Source organism: Neofelis nebulosa, chromosome 7 (genome assembly GCF_028018385.1).
Source record: "Neofelis nebulosa isolate mNeoNeb1 chromosome 7, mNeoNeb1.pri, whole genome shotgun sequence".
In the NCBI taxonomy this organism is placed as follows: Eukaryota; Metazoa; Chordata; class Mammalia; order Carnivora; family Felidae; genus Neofelis; species Neofelis nebulosa.
In genome coordinates, this window is record NC_080788.1 from 18,727,792 (window position 1) to 18,748,694 (window position 20,903).

Consider the following 20,903-nt stretch of genomic DNA (forward strand, 5'->3'; position numbering starts at 1 on the left):
GTGACATCCCTGCTCCCGGTCAGGCCAAGACAGGGTCCCAATAACTGCAGCAATCTCAGTTATGGTGGTGTAGTACCCTTGCTGTGTCCTCAGTCTGGGACGATGGTGGGGCCAGGACCCCTGCTCACACCTGCACGAAGAGGGGAGCTGTATGGACCATCAGCAGGGTTGGGGACGGGGGTGCTAAAGACAGACAAGCAGGGTTGCAGGGAGCAGGTGCCTATTCTGACACGACCAGGGCTGGAGCTCTGAGGGGTCCCCTGCAGCAGGGGTCACTGCACCCCCATGGTGCATGGGCGTCTCCGTGAGCGAGGTGGCTGCTGTTCTGCATCAGACACAGACTGACAGCACAGCTGCCAGACCCTCATGTCCCCACCCGCGGTTTTGCAACCACACAGGGGTGAGGCCTGGGATGGAATGATTTGTTAGTGCTCACGCAGGGAGACACAGCCACCCGCCAGAACTGCATTTACCAGCGACCTCTGACCCTGTCCACAGCTGTGGTCGGGACGCTGTTCCAGGCAAGCTATGTGACCACTCGCAGAAGGACAGGCCTCCCTCTGTCAGCCCCGGAGGACTGGTTTTTGTCTCGTACTCCACAGACAGCTTAAAATTGTTATGGAAAAACATTTTATTAACATGTTCAACTCACTTCCAATGAAATGATTAATTTTTCATTTACAGTGGTGTCCAATGTTTGTCTTCTGTTCTTTTTTTTTCTTTCAAAACCAGCACCAAAAAGTAAAACAAAAATACCATGGGTACAGTACGTAATGTAAGTTAACTAATGGAAAATATATACATTTGACTCTGAAATGGAGAAAAGAGAACAAAGCAATGAGATTATTGCTGCTGAGGATCTTTCCCTGTGTTCTGATAATGTCAAGCCATGGTCAAGTGAGAGGGCTTCATTTGCACCCACAAAAGTAGCACCATAAGGTCGTAAGACTCTGTCGTTAGTAACGCATTTGTGCAATCAAAAAGGTACAGTACTTGAGTGACAGTACAGGGTATTGTGAATAAAGAAACGTCACTGTTGTGATCACAGGGTTTCAATGTCTTCTGTACAAAGTGGAACAAGAGTGCCATCATGGCTTCGCTGAAATCAATCATTGCTTGTGCCATGAACAGAAGGCGGGCTGGTGAATTTCAGAGCAGCAAGTGCCAGCATGAGCTAAAGGAGGTCAGAGAGACATGGACTCTGGGGGAACCAGTGGGTGTTCGATAATAACGAAATCAATTATTTGCATTTTGAGAGGGTGGGGCCCTTGCCAGATGCATCCAGTTGATATAGTCAAGGTAGCCAGTCGGGGGGAATATTCAGAGGCATCCGAGAAAGTGCTAGCCTAGGGGCACGTACATGCTCAGCTTGGGTGGGCCCCGTGGGTTCCTTAGCTGGCTGCCCTGGCTCAGCTCCTCAGCCCCCGAGGCTGCTATCTTTCTGACATTACATGGTGAAGCACAGCCCATTTTGGAACCCTAGCTCCCCAAGAATTTGAGAGTTTTGCAGAAATGGGGTTTGGGGGAGTCTGTCAGTGGCCAAGCCTGAGCTGGGGAGGACAGCGTTTTGCATAGGCTGTGCTGCAACACTGACGGGGTTTACACTGCAGGGTGGATCGCGCTATCCTGGCACTCTCTCAATCAGAGCACCCAAGCAAGCTTCTCAAAAACTTCTCGTTGATTCAAGAGGAACCGCACAAATCTCTTGTCATCCCTACCACGTCTCTATCTCTGGAATATTAGAAATCATAAATTGAAACAGCCTGTAAGACGGGGTTGAGAAGGCAGGAGATTTTCTTTTTGTTTTCTTTCTGATTTAAGCTAATGGACCCTAAAGTTGTGACATCATCAAAAACCAAAGCAGATACATAAACACAGCACCAATAAATCAGGAAGAACTTGGAGATGATCCCTGGGACATTGGCATAAGTGAGATTCCCCTGTCTACAATAAGGGAGAAGGTGGGTTTGTCATGGTAAAGTCCTTGAACATAAGCACCTATCAAACACCCACCAAGCTGGTGAGCAAAACAGGTCTCCCGGCATCTAGGGTCTTTCTCTCCCAGCTCCCAAAGCGGGCAGGGTCCTACCATCTTCTGTGTTCTTGTCATTTCCTCAGACTTCTAGACAGGGCACAGCTCTGTTTTGATAGGTTGCGGGAGGGAAAGACTTTCTTCGTGCTTTTCTGAGGGTCATCCTTGTCTTACTAAGAAGATGGGTCAATACCGACAGCATGACAATAATGGGTCCCCCAAGGTCTGGGCTGTGGGAAGGCTCGGTGCTTGTGCAGTGATCCCGGCCCCCCAGGCCGAGGGGCTTCTGGAGGAAACCAGTCCCATGCCAGGGCGAAGGAGGCAGAGCTTCTAAAAAGAATCAACTTCAGATAGATGGCCAAGGTCAATGGGAAGCCACGTCTAAGGTGCAAAGCTTTATGAAGTACTGACAAGAGTGGAGGCCCCCAGAATGTGGAGGGGTCACACACCCCTGACAAAGCTGTCCTGAGCTCACCTTTATGCCAGGGAACAGTCCCATCACCCAAATGAACAGATGTCCCATTTCATAGCACCTCGAAGAAAGACTTTTCTGTTTCCCTATGTGGTGGACAGTAGAGTATACAAATTAGATGCCTGCCCAAACCCAAACACTTCCAGCATATTCTCCCCAACACAGGTTTTTACGCAAAACTATGCGGCCCTGGTGTCTTTGGCTGATACAGATTCAGACTGTCAGGGACAAGACTTCCAAGAGAAGGCCCAGGATCTAGAGAACACCTTTTCAGAGATGAGCTGAGAGGCTAAGTGCTGACCCTGGCCCTCTTGGGGGGAGCCATTGGCAGAGGCTCACTGACATCTGTCCTTCCTTCCGGGGTGTCACCGGCTTTCAGAATAAAGCCTGTTTGAACGTGGAATGTCTCACTGGGGGGATAGTCCCCCTGCCCCCGGCACATCAAGCACCGGGAATTCAAACGTCAAAAGAAAGCTGGACAGAAGCGCTCAGTGACGTCTCTTTCTTTTGACAACTGTCTGTCAGAGGTGTTCCCTTTGAGGTACACAGAACCTTAGAAATTACAATAATTTTGTGACTCATGCCTATTTTTTTCCTTACCGGAGAAAGCCATCCAGTGGCCATTAACAATATATTAAGTACAAAAGCACTAACAGCAAATGTCAAGTCCACGCTCAAGTTCTATGCGATTGGATTCTCGGGACAGCCTGGTGGGGGGAGCGGCGCTGTGCTCTGGGGGAGGGGGGTCCCGGCCGCAGGACTGGTGCGCTCTTGGGTAGGGAGGCTTTCAACGAGCCATGTCATCAGGATTCAGGCCTCGCGCTGGCGCGTCGAGGGACCCTTGGGCCACGTGTCATGAGCTTGGTGGCGGTGGCAGCGGCTGGCGCATCTTGTTCGCATAGAAGTCCCTGCACGTCTGGCAGCAGCGCTGGTACCACCGCATGTCCTGACAGAGGTTCTTTTCTCGGATGACCCGGCAGTACACTGTCCACTGGTCCCGCGTACATTTGTAGGTCAGAGCGGCTACAGGGACGGTGGAAACAGAAAGCCCAGGGGTTACGGATGGCCCAGGGACATCAGGATGCCTGCGCAGGGGCGGCCTGTGGTCTGACACCCTCCGGAGCTGCCCTCACCGACAAGCACACTGGAGCCTTGCGCAAACGGAGGAAATACACCCCCTGCCGGGGCCACGGGATGCCGCTGTTTTCGACAGGGGACACGCTCCTGTGTCTAACCCGACCCCTTGGCAGAGCATGGGTCTGCCTGCTGCTTCCTTAGGGCCAGGGCACTGTGCACCCTGCTTCTCACCTAAGTGGCACTTGCTGTTATTTTTTGGAGAAGGACACCATCGTTGCTGGCATTCATAAAACAGAACGGCACGGGGCGGTGGACATCAAAGGGCCACCAAAGCATAAGCTCGTAGCCTAAGCAAGTGGCCCGAATCTCCTTCAGGGTCATCCTGCAGAGAGAATGTCCTGACTGAGGGAGGTCTCTGGAGCATACCAAGGAGGTGTGTGCATGCAAAAGCCCGGGGTGCCCCTCTGCAAGTTCAAAGACCCTCCAGTGAAACAACTTAGAAACCCTCTTCATTCTGGCTGTGTTCCAGTGTTAGGGAAAGGGGCTCTGGGTAGGAAAATATTCCTCAGGGATTTCTATTTGGAAAAGTGGACACCGTCAAAAGGAATCACCAGATTAGTGTTAAATGCTCCTCTTCTCCCTCCTGTGCCACTGAATTAAATACTCCACCCTATCAACACCTCTGTTTTCTTCTCAAGTGTTAGCTTGGGGAGCATCCCATGCGAACGTCACCGAGGCTTTGTGAATGTCGCCCCAGCTCCTTCACTTCTGGAAGAACGCACCTCCCTTTGCCCTCCTCGTGCACAGGAGCCCAAAAACATTAACTGAAGACCACCCTCCCGTGTTCCTCATTGTTGGCAGAGGGACTAAGCGGGACGCTTGAGCCATTGTTGTGTTTGAGGTTGTCGCTAGCAGACGTCTTTTTCATGACAAGGAACGAAATTCCACCTCTGAAACCTCTAACCTTCTACAGAGCTGACAAAAGACCTCTTCAGGGCTCAGCTAGGGCCCAAAGGGGGCTTTCTGGCTTACAGAACTCCCACCTCCCCACCCCAGAAACCAGGGGCCACTCACCGAGGCGAGGGGAGGTGATGGTGTTCACGTTGATCTTGTCATTGCAGACCTCCTGGTGGCACTGTCTGTAGGCTGCTGGCTTCGAGAGGGCGGGGCACTCGTTGCCATGGCGGCCGGTGACCTTGTGCATGCACTGTACTACGCGGGACTGGAGGCCCTTCCCACAGGTTGAGGAGCACTGCCAGATACAGGGACAGCCTGAGCTGGGGGCCTAACCTACACCCAGGAGTCCTTGACAATGGCTTTGCAATGCAGCTGCCCCTCGGTGTCATTCCCAGGGGCTTGGAATAATGCGGGACAAGGGGCTTCACTGCATCCCAGGTGTCTGACAGAAACCTGCTTCGAGATGTTACGGACTGAATGTCTTTTGTCTCCCCAAATCCCTAACTCCCAATGGGATCGTATTTGAAGGTGGGGCTTTTGGGAGGTAGTTAGGTTTAGATGAGGGTATGAGGGCAGAGCCTCCATGATGAGAACTGTGTCTTTATAAAGAGGAAGAGAGACCAGAGTCTGTCTTTCCCCCGTGTGAGGACACGGCCAGGACATGGGCCCTCACCAAGAAACAAATCTGCTAGCACTTTGACCTTAGACTTCTCAGCCTCCAGAATCATAAGAACTAAATGTCTGTGGTTTAAGCCCCCTAGTCTATGGAGTTTCACCCCAGCAGCCTGAGCTAAGATGCAAGACAGTTGCTAAAACATTAATGTATGAGGCCTGCATTTCACTTCCCACCCTCTCTACTCCCATTCCCAGCAGAGAGCTGGGCTTTTGAAATCCTTGAGACAGTGGACAGGGTGGCCTGATGGCACCCAGGAGGCACTGGGCCTGATGACCAAGTGGGTCTTCCCCAGTGCTTTGTGCTGTGGGAGGCTCTGGGGTCTTTGCCTGGTCTTGGTTGTGGAGGGGAGCTCAGGCATGAGCGGGGTCAAATTTCCCGCAAGCCTGGAGGGTCGGGGCTCAGAATCAAGGTGGAGAAAACGAAGCACAATCTTTTTTTCACATCACAGAGTCACGGAATCTCATACTGTTTGTGGCTTTAACTCAGACACCAAATCCTGGGCTGCTGGTAGACCTGGGTTTGCTAAAACCCGCCTGGCGTAGCTCAGCAGACATCCCAGGTTCCCAGTGAGCGGACTCGGTAGGACTTTCCCAAGTCCTGTCTCTCTTTGCATCCCTTTAAAGTGCTCCACAGGGAGACTGTCAGCGACTCAGCTCCGCCACCCTGATCCTGCTCTCCGAACTCCTGGGCACTTGCACGCTCTCCCAGGGGCCCTTGGAACTGTCTCTCCAATAAGCTGGTCGCTTCCAGCCAGAGAGCCAGGTTCCTATGCACTTTCTCCCCATCTGGTGTCCCCTAGCGCCCACGCAACCCGTGATTTATGGGGTTCTGAGAGCACTCTGCAAAACTTTAATAAAGCAAAGGCCTCAGGTGCAATAGCCCAGCTGGAGTTAATACCGGCACCTCGGGGTGGAGAAAGGAGAGCGGGGCCTGCCCTCTGAATGCCACATGCGGTGACGACGCCAGGTGCCGTCCGGAGAGTGTGCCTCCCTGTCTCCTCCCCTTTGGGCCGGACCTTGGCCTGTGCTGGAAGGAGGACCTTCCCTCCAGGGGTCTGCGAGGAGTCACCAGGCACAGGCTTGATGGGAGACTGCTGGTACCATTTGTGACCATGTGGGCACTGTCTGCTCCGCAAAGAGCTTTTGTGTGCCAGGTGAATTCCTCTGCAGAATCATGTGGGGTTTTTGTTTTTGTTTTCACTTTAGAAGGATAAAGAGGCTCAGAGGGAATGGTGCTCTGAAGGGGTCTTTGCAAATCAAAAAGGAGGTAGGAAAACCACAAGTGACACCCACTGTGGGCTCTGGCATGTTCAAACCAGAACAGGCACGCTCCCCAACAAGCAAGGCGGGCCCCAGGGCCCCCGCTTTGTGTCTTGCTTCACATCCTATCTTCTGGATACACTAGGCATGGGCTGCTTGTGGGCTTGAGAATTCATTGTGCATTAATGGATGCAGATTTCTGGGCCCCACCCTAGACCTTGGGGGTTGGCACTGGAGCACAAGGGAAGTTTGAGGGCTGCTGAGGTGGAGGAGTGAGGTCACATGAGGAGGTCCCACCAACAGGAGACCTTAAACTTAGGACAGCTGCCATAGCAACAGGACTTATACCTGGGGGGCCTCTGGGGGGGCGGGGAGCTGACAGCAGGTTGGGATCTGTTCTTGGGATTACCTGGTGAGCTTCTTTTTTTTTTTTTTTTAATTTTTTTTTTTCAATGTTTTTTATTTATTTTTGGGACAGAGAGAAACAGAGCATGAACGGGGGAGGGGCAGGGAGAGAGGGAGACACAGAATCGGAAACAGGCTCCAGGCTCCGAGCCATCAGCCCAGAGCCTGACGCGGGGCTCGAACTCACGGACCGCGAGATCGTGACCTGGCTGAAGTCGGACGCTTAACCGACTGCGCCACCCAGGCGCCCCACCTGGTGAGCTTCTAAAAACCTCGGTGTCCCAGGAAAATCAATCAATATATGGAGAAGGGGCACCCACAACTGAGAACCTCTGATTTATCCTGAACTTCTGCCCAGTGGCCTGTGTAGTGGAATGAGCTCTCTCTTCTTACACTGAAGTAGTTGAATATTCATATACAAATACCGTAAAACCTTGGATTGTAACTTGTTCTTCTAGTGCTCTGCAAGATGAGCAAACATTTCTAATAAATTAAAAAAAATTTTTTTTAATGTTTATTTATTTTTGAGACAGAGAAAGACAGGGTGTGAGCAGCGGAGGGGCAGACAAAGAGGGAGACACAGAATCCGAAGCAGGCTCCAGGCTCTGAGCTGTCAGCACAGAGCTTGACATGGGGCTGGAACTCACGAACCACGAGATCATGACCTGAGCTGAAGTCAGACGGACACTCAACTGACTGAGCCACCCAGGCGCCCCTATTATATACCTTTAAATATGAATGTGTAACTACCTGAATAAATTATATAGTTTATGGAGACATTTGACTAGTCCACCTATACCATTAAAGATTTTTTATATGTAAGGTGGTTGTAAAATCAAAAAAATAAAATAAAATCTACTTCCTGGGAAAATGGGATTACCATGTACTTGGGACCAGATTCCTGTGACTATTTGGCACTCAACTGCCTTTGTGAGGAAAAGAGGTATCTGCAGGCTGATCTACAAGTGACATCAACATCCTTTTTCTCATCGGATCTTGACTGCACCATGGGCCCTGGAGCCACCTGCTATAGGAGACACACCCGCAAGGAAGAATTAGGAATTACGTGTCTTAATATTCCTTGGAGAGGGGGACCACCCAGGGTGGGACTGGTGGTGGTTGGGGCCCCAGGAAACAGCACAGCCTAATGGACAAGGTGCCTAAATCTATGTCTATCTTGCTCCTATGGCACCCCCTGACCGCGAGGTACCCAAAGCCCTGCTGGCTAGGCGGTCGGCCAGGGGTGAGTTACTTCCTGGCCAGGAACCTCAGGAAGTGTTTCGATGTCTTTTGCAGGTGTCATTATTACTTACGTAAAAATCAGGGCAAGAACTCAATCCTGTGGGTCTATTCACACCAAGCGCAAAACTGACAAAGGTCTCTGCCTGAAAATGATCAATGACCATTGTAAAACTCAGGTATTCAGGGTGACCTTGATGGATGATTTCCTCCTCTGAAAGTTCTTAGTCATGTTTCACATGCTCTGGGGCCAGGAGGTTGGGTGGGGGCAGGGAGAGCATTCATGATGTCCCCCTGCATATGCAGATGGTGTGTTTGCTTATCCTGTGGGTTTGCTTGTAAGGTTCCATAATAAGGTGGAACATTCCACAACAATCTAGAGGCTGCTGGCTACTGAGCTCAGTGGGGGTGTCTGGTCCAAGGTCACACAGTGAGTGAGTGGCAGAGGAGGGACAGGACCCCAGCTGCCCCATTCCATGGACCAAATTCCATCTTCCTGTACGAATTACAGCTTGCACTGGTGGGAGCCTCTATGGGAGCCAGGAAATGAAAAGCTAGGTCACTGCCCAGGTCCACTTCTTATTCATTATCTTTCCTAGTATGGGTCACTGGCCTTTAATTTCCCAGTCTGGAGAAAAGAACTGCTCCATGAGATCATGGAATTCTCTCCAAAGATCCCGCATAGAGACTCAAGGGTCTGTTCTCATGGCTCTCCAGCACCTATGTGAAGCTGGGCAAGGCCAGGTGACAGGCTGGGGGCCGACCCTCCACTGCTGTGGGGGCATGTAGGGACCCTGCAGGCCCTGCCCCTCATAGGGATTTGCCTCTCAGATTAGGCTGGGCTAAATTTTAGCTGGAGTCCTAGGAACTCTGCTGTTCCCACAGCGGTGGGCTGTGAAAGGCCTGTACTCATTAAAAAGAACTTTTGAGAACCTTAGAGCATTTGCTTATCCACCTGAATTGTGTGTGAGCCAGCCCCACAGAGGCTGCTTCAATGCCTCAGGTGAGAAGACAAGCACGTAACCAAGTGGCAGGTAAAGAAACTTCCATTTCAGTCCAGGTGGTGTTAAGCCTGCCCGCCCCCGCCGAACACCCATGGGTAACCACACTCTCCCCGACTGGGGTTTTACTGGGGACAGAGCCATAGGGGCAGCACAGGCCTGTCAGCACACTCCATCCCTGCTTACTCGCTGTGTGACTTCAGGCAAGTTACTTAACCTATCTGAGCCCCAGTTTTTTCATTTGTGGCTTGAGGATAATAAAACTCTCCTTGCAGAATGATTTAGTGATTAGAATCACTTGGACGGGTGACCAGCAGGGAGTCTGGGAGAGACCGAGCCCTCAACAAGTGCTGCTATTATTATTAACAGTTAGCGCTTGGACAAGAACAGAGAGAGCCGACCAGGGAGTCCCTCAAGCCCAGGAAAACACACTGAGTCACTTGGCCACCTTGCTTAGCTCTCCATGGGGCGGCCATGCCCTGCCTGGCACCAGGCCGCCACAGACAGGTGTTGCGGGGCCACCCTTGCCCGGCTCCTGGCCCTGATCTGGCAGCTCAGCCAGATTACCTCTGAGAGCACAGTTAGAAGCTGATTTGACCCTGAAGACAAACGTGATTGCAGACAGGTCTGAAGGGTTGCTTTGAACAGCATCCCCTTGTATGTAACTTGAGCTTGCTGCATTCAGGATAACACAGGCGCAGACAATGGACTCCATCTCTGTCTGCCTCCCCTCGGCCTCAATTTTAATTAAACAGTGAGGAGACCACAGTGTCTCCAGATTGCACCGGATTAGCCCCAAGCATTGCTGTGAAGCCATTTTCAGGCTCTTAAAATCCAAGCAAACAGATCTGTAAAAAAACGTATCTGGTCTTGTTAGAAGCACTCTTTCACTGTTGGGTATTTTTTTTTTTTTTTCAGGTCGCTCATTACGTTAACATTTATCGTGACTCCCTGAGACTCGGGAAACAAAGATAGAAATGGAGCAGGGATAAATCCAGCAGAAAAGCTCCTTGCCAGACGACCTGAAGCAGGGGCAGCCCCCTCCCCAGCAAGTGGCCGCAGCCGCACGTCAGAGACTAGGCTTGGTGACCCGCCACCGATCTCAGGGCCCTCCCCTGGCTAGGATGCGGAGTCAAAGACACTTGCAGCGGGAGTTTCACTGGAAAAGCAATAACAAAATCAAAAGTTCTGGTGCACAGAGAGCAAAAGGTTCACGGCAACAAAGAGAAATCTTCAACTTGAATTTACTCATGGGCTTGTGGTGTTAGTTCTGGTGTGGCTATGAAAAAGAGGATTCCCTAAAAGAGTGGGAAGGCCTGTGGTCCCTCAGACCCAAGGACATGGTGGAAGGCTTCCCGCCTCTGCTTCCTTGATGACAATGATGGTGACAATAGCAGTAATAGCAGCCAGGTCCACCTTCTGCATGCCCGCTGAGGGCTGGGCCCTGGACTTAACGTCATTCTCGTTAGTCCTTGTTAATCATTCTACTACCAGCGGCTGTGGCCAGGGCAGTGCTCAGAACATAGTAGGTGCACAATAAACACACAACAAATGCGTGAATGGCACCACAAGGAGCACAGGACTGCCTTTCAGAGAGGCCGAATGTGAGGCTTAGGGCGTTCATGTGACTGTTCCCCAGTGACAGCTCCAGGCCCCCCACCCGGCCTCCTCCAGGGCCACACCGCTCCCCGGAGGGGGAGGATCCAGGTCTCTGTCACCCCACAGAGGCCTGACCCTGATGACATGCTCCACTTCGGTGAGGACTTCCTTCTCTTCACTTCTCGCAGCTATAAAATCACCACTATAAATAACACGGAATCCCAAAGGGGTGTTTTGAGAATTAGCTAAAGGAGGTTGTAAAAACCTCAGGAAGGGGAAAACGCTGCAGGAATGTTTGGTGCTTGCATGAGCCCGGGGTTCCGACAGAGTCGGGGAGGGGGGGGGCGGGTGGGCCGGCTTCCTCCCCGGGGCTCTGGGGTGAGCAGGAGGCTTGGCAAGGGGGAGCCCTCACCCCACGGTGTAACCGCCCCCACGTTCTCCCGTTCTCCCAGAGCCTGGTGTCTGAGGGGCCAGCCCGCCCCCGGGGCGGGTGTGGATGGCAGAGAATGAGGCAGGGGGTGGGGGAAGAGAATACCCTCCAGGTAAAACTCCATTTTGTGTCTGAGAGGCACTTGGCTGGTGAAATGTCAAAAGCTCTTCAAAAGCATTTTTGACAGATTTTCCCCCGACTTGGCATTGAGCAATGCAAACATCGGAAGCTGTTGAAACCTGAAATAGCAGGTTTTAAACAGTAATGAAAATCCCCACTGTCTTTGCTCCAGCCTTGAAACTGGAAATGCTTTCTTAGACAGACACACACACACACACACACACACACACACACACACACACACCCTTCAACTCATACTCCCTCACAAACTGTTTTTCCCTTCTAGCCTCAGCCTTAGCTTCGGGTTTCCCCCAAGTCTCTGAATTTGCAACCTGGCGACCTACAGATTCTGGCTGGGCCACGCCAGCCCGGGAGCCAGAAGGCCAAGTTGACTCCCGAGGATCTGCAAGAGCTCTGGACTGTGCTCTGTGAGCCTGGAGCACAGGGGACTCTGCCTGGCCACTCTGTGTGTCCTTGGGCAGAGGCTGTTATCACTCCGGTAGCTTAGCTCACCCAGCCCGTCAGTGACTGCACACAAGATGCTCCACCCTGCTGGAGGAGGCCGGCCCAGGAGCCCAGCAAATGCCGCAGCAGCTCCTCTCCTGCCTCCTAGCCACGCTGTTGCCATGCGCACACACCGGGTCAGGGCACACACTGTTTTATGGGACCTGAACCACATTCAAAGAGCTGCTTTAAGATGACACATATTTGATAGGCCCATGGAAGAAATGGGATTCCACCAGAGATCTGTGGCTGCAGCAGAAGACAATGGCAAAAATAACGAGATGATGATGATGATAGAAACAAGCACCTCCCGGGTGATCTCCCTGTGCCAGGCCTTGGGCTAAGTGCTTTTACAGATGCCTATAGGGGGGTACCCCTAGACCCAGCTGACAGAGGGTGATGCTGGTTCAAGTTTACAGGAGGCCACAGCCCAGTGGGGGGGTGTGGACCTGTGTCATCCTGACCGTCTGCCCTACTTTAGGGTCACTGACGTAGCATGTGTCGAAACAAAAGTGTTCCTTAGGGGCAGCATCTCCTCTGATTCAATGATTAGGTCCAGGTAGTGGTTAAAACCCAGGCTGCAATGCAGGGGGAGCCACCCCCTCTCTCGGATCCCTTGCTCCACACCAAGGCAGCTGGTTTGACAAAGGACACCACTAGGTGAATGGACGGGTCAGAGGCATCAGCTATTATTCAGCTCACTTCATGCAGGCACTTCTCCTCGCAATTTCCGGTGACTCTGCTGCTCTACAGCAAGCCCATTTCTCTCACATGAGCAGGTATGGGTCCTGGACTTTTCTCTGCAAGTCCACGACCCAGTGGCAGGCTCTGTTCACCCACTCAAAGTGCTCCACACTGAGGGGGTTTTCTGCCCTGTCTCCCTTCTGCCCCTGCCTGAAACGTGTTGAGATCTGATGACCTTCCTTTCATTGGCTGCTTATGCTCCTCAGAGTAATGTCAAATAGAGAGAGAATTGGCTTATCTCTCTCTTCGCCAACAGTGCTGGCTGCCCGCTGGCTGCCCCAGAGAAGGGCCCCGATATCCCCAATGTCTCACATACTTCCTCTTTGATGTGCAAGTTTCTTTTAATAAGGACTCAACTTTTTATTTCACAAATAAGGGTAGACAACATGTAGGACCGCAGATAGAGGCAAGGGATTGCCATTATGTCAATGACTGATACAAAGCCCTTGGAGAGCAGGTTTAGATGGGGGTGGTGTGGAGAGAGAGCAGGGAGATACTTGACTAGTTTTTTTTGGGAGGGGGGTGGATCAGTCGGTTGAGTGTCCGACTTCAGCTCAGGTCATTATCTCGCGGTTCATGAGTTTGAGCCCTGTGTCGAGCTCTGTGCTGTCAGTGCAGAGCCGGCTTCAGATCCTCTGTCCCCCTCTCTCTGGACCTCCCCCGCTTGCACTCTCTCAAAAATAAATATTAAAAACAAAGCAAAACAAGGGCAGGTAGACACTTGACTTTATACCAAGCATATGCCTATGACGACTAGAGCTGCAGGCCATAGGTCATCTCCTACCCGTTTCAGGTTAGGAATCTAAGCCTCTGAGGTTATTATGCACCTGGAAGAAAGGTGAATTAAGAGCCAGAAGGCAGGGACCAGACTCTTAGCCCTGCTATTTTCTGGCTGTGTGACTTTGGGGAAAAAAGCCACATCACCACTCTGAGTCAGTTTTCTCATCTGTAAAATGAGGATGGGGTCAAATGAGATAATATGAGTGAATGTGCTTTGTAAATTTTAAAGCACTGGTGTATGTCAGGGGCCACTGTCACTGGTCCCAACAGGAGCAGTGTCACCCCCTGCCAGCATCCCCATCCACAGTTTTCCCAGGAAGAGGCTGCCTGGGTCCCATAGCACTGTGCTCATACTGGCCCAGTGGGACTCATGGTGGCCTTCTGCAGTTGGCTCCCTGTCGGTCTGTACCTTGGATGGGTCACTATCCACTCTCATACCCCCAGGGCCCAGAGCGGGTTTTCTGGCACAGAATGGGAGCTCAGGAAATGCTGGTTGAATCCCAGAGTCTTGGCTGCCGGCCCCCAGCTTGGCAGGCAGGCCAGCCTTGCAGAGTGGGGAGTGGGGTCAGACCCCACCAAAACAGGTGCAAGCTTTGGAAGTGGTGTGGGCTGAAAAACTTCCCGTAACAAGCCCCTCTCGCGATGCAAGGTCTGTTCATTGCTAAGGCCATGGAGCTGAAACCCCCATCTCCCTGCCTAGAGCACAGTAAGGCCTCCACCACTGAGTGAGAGGCTCTCCCAGACTTCTTGGGGGTCTGCAGCTCACACACTCTTCATGCTTATTTCTTCCTTTGACCTCCTATGGCCCCTGGGAGGTGCTGTGATTTCCACATCAGTCTGGGGCTCGGGTGTGAGGGGCACACCTGGGGCCTGACTGAGGCCTTGGAGTTAGACCAGCCCCCTTCCATGGGACCTTCGCAGGCACCAGGAAGTCAACGGTCACTTTGATCTCTTCAGTGAAAGGGAACAGCCATACTCTTAACACAGACAGCCAACGGTTTTCTTTAAAAACACCATCCATTATGATCCCTCCAGAATAATTTGTTTCTAATTAGAAACATCCCGTCATTTCAGCGGTGATTAATGCCTCTGGTCTTGAAACTGAAACATCTCAACTTTTGATCAAAAGTCATGCTATTCTAGAAAGAAATGCGATTTCCTCCTCTCCCATTTTAAGTGACGTCTCCCTCCCCCCGGGTTGAATACCCAGCAGTTAGCGGGTGAAAACAATGATTTGCACAGATCTGGAAATAGCTAATATCCCAGGAGGGTAGCCAGCTGCAGGCCATTTTTCAAACATGGCAGAGCAGTAATAAGGCCCTCAGCAGGGATGGGAATGTGAAGCCTGTCCCTCATATGGGACCCCGGTTACGGTTCAGTCATTTGCTGAGGCTGGGGGAAGGGGAGGGGCCCTGCCTCCCCCAGGTTCTGGGTGTTGTTCTCAGGCACCCTCACCCAGCTACAGGAAGGGATGGGTGCCAGCCCCTTCTCAGGGGTGACTGGTCCTTCTTATTTCAGTGAGTGCAGGATGGCACCGGTGGAATGTCCATGGACTGGCTGGTCCCTCACCTCCCTGGAGACGGCTTATCTTTCTCAACGGCACCCGTGGGGCCAAGTAACAGGAGACTGCTTGGATGCAAAATGTCAAAGCTTCCAGACACACTGATGCCCTGACGGCCCTTGAAATTCTATTGACTTTCCTTTGGGGCAACTTGTGTGAAGCCTTCAAAGTCTGGAATGTGGGGAGGTTTGGAGGCTGGTTACAATGGAGAGGGTTTAAAAGTGCACTGACCCTTGGGGCGACTGGGTGGCTCAGTCAGTTAAGTGTCCAACTCTTGACTTCTGCTCAAGTCATGATCTTGCGGTTCGTGAGTTCAAGCCCTGCATCCGGCTCTGTGCTCAGAATGTGGTGCCTGCTTGGGATTCTCTCTCTCTCTCTTCTCTCTCTGCCCCTCCTGAGCTTGTTTTCTCTCTCTCTCTCTTTCAAGAAAATAAACTTAAAAAAAAAATGCACCCACCCCAGGCATGCAACAAGGGGACAGTGCACAAGCTGCAGAGCGGAGACAAGATGTTACTCACAAAGCACATTTAGTCTGAATAAGTGAAAATGTCAGCGTAAGAACCATCCAGTGGAATCCACCAACACTGACCTGATCACCCAGTGAGAGAGGACAAGTATCCCTACGGGATCCTTTCCACTTCTCCAGAGAAGAAATGGGGAAAAACCATGGGCAGATTTCTATTAACTGTACAGATTTCTGTAACTGTGCATGCCAGCCCACCCAGGGATGGCGGTGGCAGGAGGGAGTGGTGGTGAGGCAAACAGGGTGAGGGTCCCACGGCTGAGTTCTGTGCTGTTCCTGCCCCACCACACTTGTTCCCAGTATGTTCATGCATGCACAGACTTTCAGTTCAGTGTGCTTGACGAGTTTTCAGCTTGGAGAACGAGCCTGCGCCTGGGTCCTGGCTCTGGCCAGATGTGCTGGGGAGGGGGCTGGTGGCACCCACAAATGCTGAGTACTCTCCCCAAAGGCTCTGTGCACACCAATCAGATGCCAGCAGATACCAGCCCTGGATGGCAGCCGAGATCATTCCGTTCCATTATTCTTTCTTGTTTTTACTTTCCTCTGATCAGGGATAACTGATCAAGCTGGTTGTGGTAAAAAGTGGGCACGGTGGCCTTCTAAAGCCTTCCTTTCCAGAAAGCTGGGAGGTGTTATTTGCCATGGTCTGGCTACTAGAGAAGCAGGCCAGCTAACAGCTCTACCTGGTGGGCTGTGTGTGGGAGTTGGATGGACCACACACCAGCGTCCTCAGCCAAGGAAGTGCCCCTGAACATCGGAGGAGGGAAAGCCTGAGCTGCTAGATCTGGGGCACTGCCGTGCTAAGCTTCTCAGGCACTAGTCACATTCATTTTCTGGTGTTCTGCAGCTCCTCGTGCCAGGAAGCTCATGGTACTTCAGGAAACAAAAGTGTCCCTCTGGTTCTCAAAACCAGATGGCTATAACGGCTGGAGAAAGCCAAGCCCTGGAGAGCCAATGAACACGTGTAGGGCATGCTGTGGCTCAAAGGCACCGTCACGGGGACTCCGCAGCCCTTCTCGTTCTGTGTCCACTGGTTGGACTGAGCTCTGAACTGGGGTTCAGGAGCTTGGACTCTGCCAGAGGGGTGTGGGCACGCCACTCAATCTTGGAGCATCTATTGCTTCTTCAGTGAACCAGGGCTAATGACCCTGGCTGCAGGGCACAGGTACAGAGGTAAACCTCAAAGGGGAAACGATGCCAGGTGCCCTCAGACCCTGATGGGTGCACACAGCCCAGGCCCTAACTGACCACTCCTCCCCTCTGCTTCCTGCGCAGGGATATCTGTGACCATGGAAGCCACCCATCAGTAGCACAGGATGCACTTAGGGTGGTGACCACTAGGACCCTTCCAATTCCCCGAGTATAATGACTGCTTTATTCCAATCCACACCTGGACTTTTGGAGTCCAGATGATGTTACTTTACTATGTTGGGTAGTTGTCCCTCCACATCTTCTGACAGTTCTGACATAGGACACTCACAAATGTTTTCTTATTGGTTAGAACCCAAGCTGTTGATAGCCTGTTTACGTCAAGCTGGGTCTGACATGCTTGGCTACGAGACGGTTTTGGGTATGGTTGTATAAAAGCCTGGGTACTCCTACTGATAAGACAAAGTTAGATGAGATCAGAACGGGTTAGTCCTGGTGCCTGTGCCTCACAATGGTGTGAGCCCTGGGTGATAGGTTTGGGGCAGGAAAACGGGCTGAGATGTCCAAGTGCTGAGTCACATATACTAGCACGTTGAAAGCTCGGAGCGTCTCTGCGAAATGGCCAGGGCCAGTGTTAATGATTCTCCGTTTCAGAGATAAAGAGACTGAGAGCCAGACAGATTAAGACACATTAAGTGGTGAGTCAGAGCTGTAACTCAGCCCCTTGACGTCTTTCTCACAGGATTCTAGGTTCTAATGGCACTTTTTTTTTTTGTTTTGTTTTGCAAGAGCCTTCAAGTGAAGTTCAAGTGAGACTTCTTCCAATGATAAGACTCATCCTGGCAACTCCATACTAAGCGTTATTACATTCATGGAGAAACCGGACCTACTGGCCTCGGTTCTATTGCTCTGGTCAGATTTTCTAATCAGGGCGTAAATAAACAGGAGGTGTTTTTGGTCGTCCCCAAATTCGCAGTTATCCAGATGCTGCATTTCAGCACAGACAGCAAACTGGAACCGGAGGAATTTGGCTTTTATGCACTCCAATAGTTTGCAGGAGTTTGTATTCAGACTTGTGGGAAGGTGGCCATTTGGGTACCAGATTTGGGGAAGTTTTGCTTTCCAATGGCCAAAGCATCTCTCCTTCCATGAAGCAGAGTCACAAACCAAGAAAGGTACTGCCTTGGCCAGGCAGGTAAATCAAAATGCATAGTGGCTGGAGGAGCCTGGGGAGAGGCTGGAGGACCAGGGTCTGGGGGAAGGTACCAGGCCTGCTTGGCCCCAGTTCGTGGTAGCCACGTGAGGACGCAGGCCACATTGCCCTGTTGCCAGATTTCCAGACAGGGGCCCATCTCCAGACTTTCAGGTGGAATTGTCCTGTTTTTAAATGTTAGTAACTAATTCTAAAATGTTTAAGACATTGTGCAGGCCATGCAAACACCGGAGGCTCTCGGGCCATCAGTGTGCAACCCAGGAGTGAAGAGGCATCGAGAGAAACAAACAGGGAGTTTTCAGTTGCTAAGACCAAAAAGAAACACAAACACACTCTAGGCTGTCATTAGAAATTTTCTTAGAAAATCCAACATTAGCAAATGTCACTAGAAATTCTATAGCTGTTGGGGCACCTGGGTGGCTCAGTCGGTTGAGCATCCGACTTCTGGTTTCAGCTCAGGTGGTCACCTTGCAGCTTTGTGAGATGGATCCCTGCATCCCATCCCAGCTTTGTGAGAATCCGCTTGGGATTCTCTCTCCCTCTCTCTCCGCCCCTCCCCCACTCCTGCTGTCTCTCTCAAAATAAACAAACTTAAAAAAAAAGAAATTCTACAGGTGTTGGGAAAATGTTCTCTAGAAGGTGTACTGGCTGGGGCTCACATGTGATGACTTAGCTCAGCCCCTGGTAAACAGGCTTTAGAGGTAACAGGTTGACAGATACCAGGTGAATGAGCAAAAGAAGGGCTAAGCAGGAAAGAAGTTTTTATATCGGGTTTACATTCCTGTGCTATTTAAGCCTCTCTGTCCCCCAGGGGTGCAGGCCAGGCTCTGGAAGAAGGCTCTTCCTTTCTGCCACCCCCAAGGCTCATACCTATCTGCCCCTGCATCATCCAGGCCCTCACCCAAGGGTCCTGAAGTGAATGGAAGTGTTGTTTGCCCATGAGCCCCCTCCACATTTGCCTCAGCCAAGGCTCCTGTGTGTTCACAAGGCTTTTGCCATGGCCGGCGGCCAAGTCCCCCGCAGGATGCTGGGGCACAGCCAGCACGCAGCACAGGATGGCCAACTGGCACCCGGAGCACCCTGCTTCATGCTGCAGGGGGGTGTTCGGTTTCCTTCCCACTGCACGCAGCCTGGGGTCACCGGCAGGTGCACAGCTTGGAGAGAAAGTGCACTTGCCTGGGTAGACTGGGACCGCCTCGTTGAATCGAGGCGCGTGGTGAGATCTGAGCTCCTGTTTCTAGAGTTCCCTGCAGGGTGGAAACGCAGGCGCACTGGACTCACCTTGGACCAGTCCCCGGTTTTCCACTCGTAGCAGCCTGAGTAGTCCTCGCACGCCTCCTCTGCTTTCGGCCTCATGGACGCGTCGCATTTTCCTTGCGAGTTGGTGCACGTCACAGTTCGCTTTTGGGTCCCTTTACCACAGGTGGCAGAGCACTGCAAGACACCGGTTGGATGTTTAATCTGGTCTGATTCAGCTCAAGTTCATCAATGCTTGTTAAGTCGCTCCTATGTGCCAGACCCAGTTCTGGGGACGCAAGGGTGAAAAGGATCCTGGTCTTCCAGAGTCTGATGCACCTGGTCCCTTATGTGACTCCAGATAAGTGGCTGGTGATGGGGGGAGTAGGGAGAGCTCAGGGGCACCCAGAAGACCAAACTAAGAATTTAGTGGCCTGCTGCCAGGTCCCAAAGACCAATGCAGTGAGTGAGTTCAAGGGGCAAATGCTGCTGAGGACAGACACCAAAGCAAAGATGTGTGAGGCCCCTGGCTCCTCCCAGCTGGCCTGCAGCTATATGCACTCTGTCTGGACCAGCCTGGGGCAAAGGCACAGGTCCAGGGTGGAGAAGAGGGGAGACGCAAAGCCAGGCCACAGGTGACTTTCACATCAGGCAGGTGGCAAGCTCTTGCAGAGAGCCACAGTGACTGTTTTAAGCATGGATGCCAAGAGTGTGATGGAGCCATGTTCCCTGTGGCATTTTACCTTACTTCTTGGGAGACACTTCGAGAGACAGTGTGGGGACGGGGCCCAAGTAGGGCCTGAGGAATGACAAATCATGGGTGAGTCCTGAGAGAGGTCAAGATTCCCATTCCCCCAAGCAGCAAGATACACTGAGTTAGGGATGAGAGATGGAGTGACAAGATGTAAATAGTGCGGTCCTGCGGGGTGTATCTGGAGCCTTCTCCCCGTGAGCTCAGGGAGGGACCTCGCCCGGGGTTAAAGGGCTTACCCACCTCCACACCAAGCAGAAGGAAGCCCAGGCAGATTTGTGACCTTGGGAGGACAGGTCTGACAGCGTGCATGATCTGGCCAGCAAGAGGAGACATGGCCATAGACCCATGGAGCCCTACCTCGTATCTGCCGGGTGCGGAAGCCCTGTTCCCACCACGCAAACAAACATGGAACTCGTGGCGACAGGGGGCTGAAGGCGGTGTTCTGCCAAGATGTACAGACACAAGGAAACCCAGGCTGCCTGGGAAAGTTCCTCCCAACTGCTGGGTCCCAGAGCTATGGTGGGGACAGCTTGTGAGTGTAGTAGCCCCAACATGGAGCCCTAGCAATGTGAATGCCTCTTTTCATACTTGCTTGATTTATCAGAAATATATAGCAGTGATATTCTTGAGCTACAATAAACTTGATTTTTAAAAAGTTCTACTGTGTCCCCGGAAAAAATGCACATAGAGATCAAATGTTATTCTTTATATTTCCATTATTAATGTTTACCCCAAAATGTTATTTACCTTTATTTATTTATTTATTTATTTTTTTAATGAATTCCCTGTCCCATTTAGCTCTCTGACGGGCCCCTTGGGGTTCTTCCCTTCCCTTCCCTTCCGTTCCCTTCCCTTCCCTCCCCTCCCCTCCCCCCTCCCCTCCCCTCCCTTCCCCTCCCCTCCCCTCCTTTCTTCCCTCTTTTCTTTTTGAAACTCAGACTGGCTTGTTTTAGAAGAAATATATAGGCAGGGGCATGATCCCACAATTCATAAGTTTGAGTCCCAAGTTGGGCTCTGCACTGACAGCGAGGAACCTGCTTGGGATTCTCTCTCCCTCCCTCTCTCTCTGTCCTTCCCCACTTCTCTCTCTCTCTCTCTCTCTCTCTCTCTCTCTCTCTCTCTCTCTCTCTCTCTCTCTCTCTCTCTCAAGGTAAATAAAGAAACTTTAGATG

The 20,903-nt window shown here is 51.8% G+C and overlaps 1 protein-coding gene across 4 annotated transcripts in view; it reads right to left on the minus strand.

The window, feature by feature from the left end:
* Positions 1–613: 613 nt before the first annotated feature.
* ADAMTS17 (ADAM metallopeptidase with thrombospondin type 1 motif 17) overlaps positions 614–20,903 on the minus strand; it is a 346,524-nt gene continuing 326,234 nt past the window's right edge. For all 4 annotated transcript variants that reach the window (XM_058736751.1, XM_058736749.1, XM_058736750.1 and 1 more), the window contains 3 exons: positions 19,023–19,175; positions 4,656–4,833; positions 614–3,527 (listed from right to left, as the gene is read on the minus strand). In XM_058736751.1, the coding sequence (XP_058592734.1) occupies positions 3,358–3,527; positions 4,656–4,833; positions 19,023–19,175 (501 nt within the window). In that variant the 3' untranslated portion in view covers positions 614–3,357. The remainder of the gene's footprint in view (positions 3,528–4,655; positions 4,834–19,022; positions 19,176–20,903) is intronic.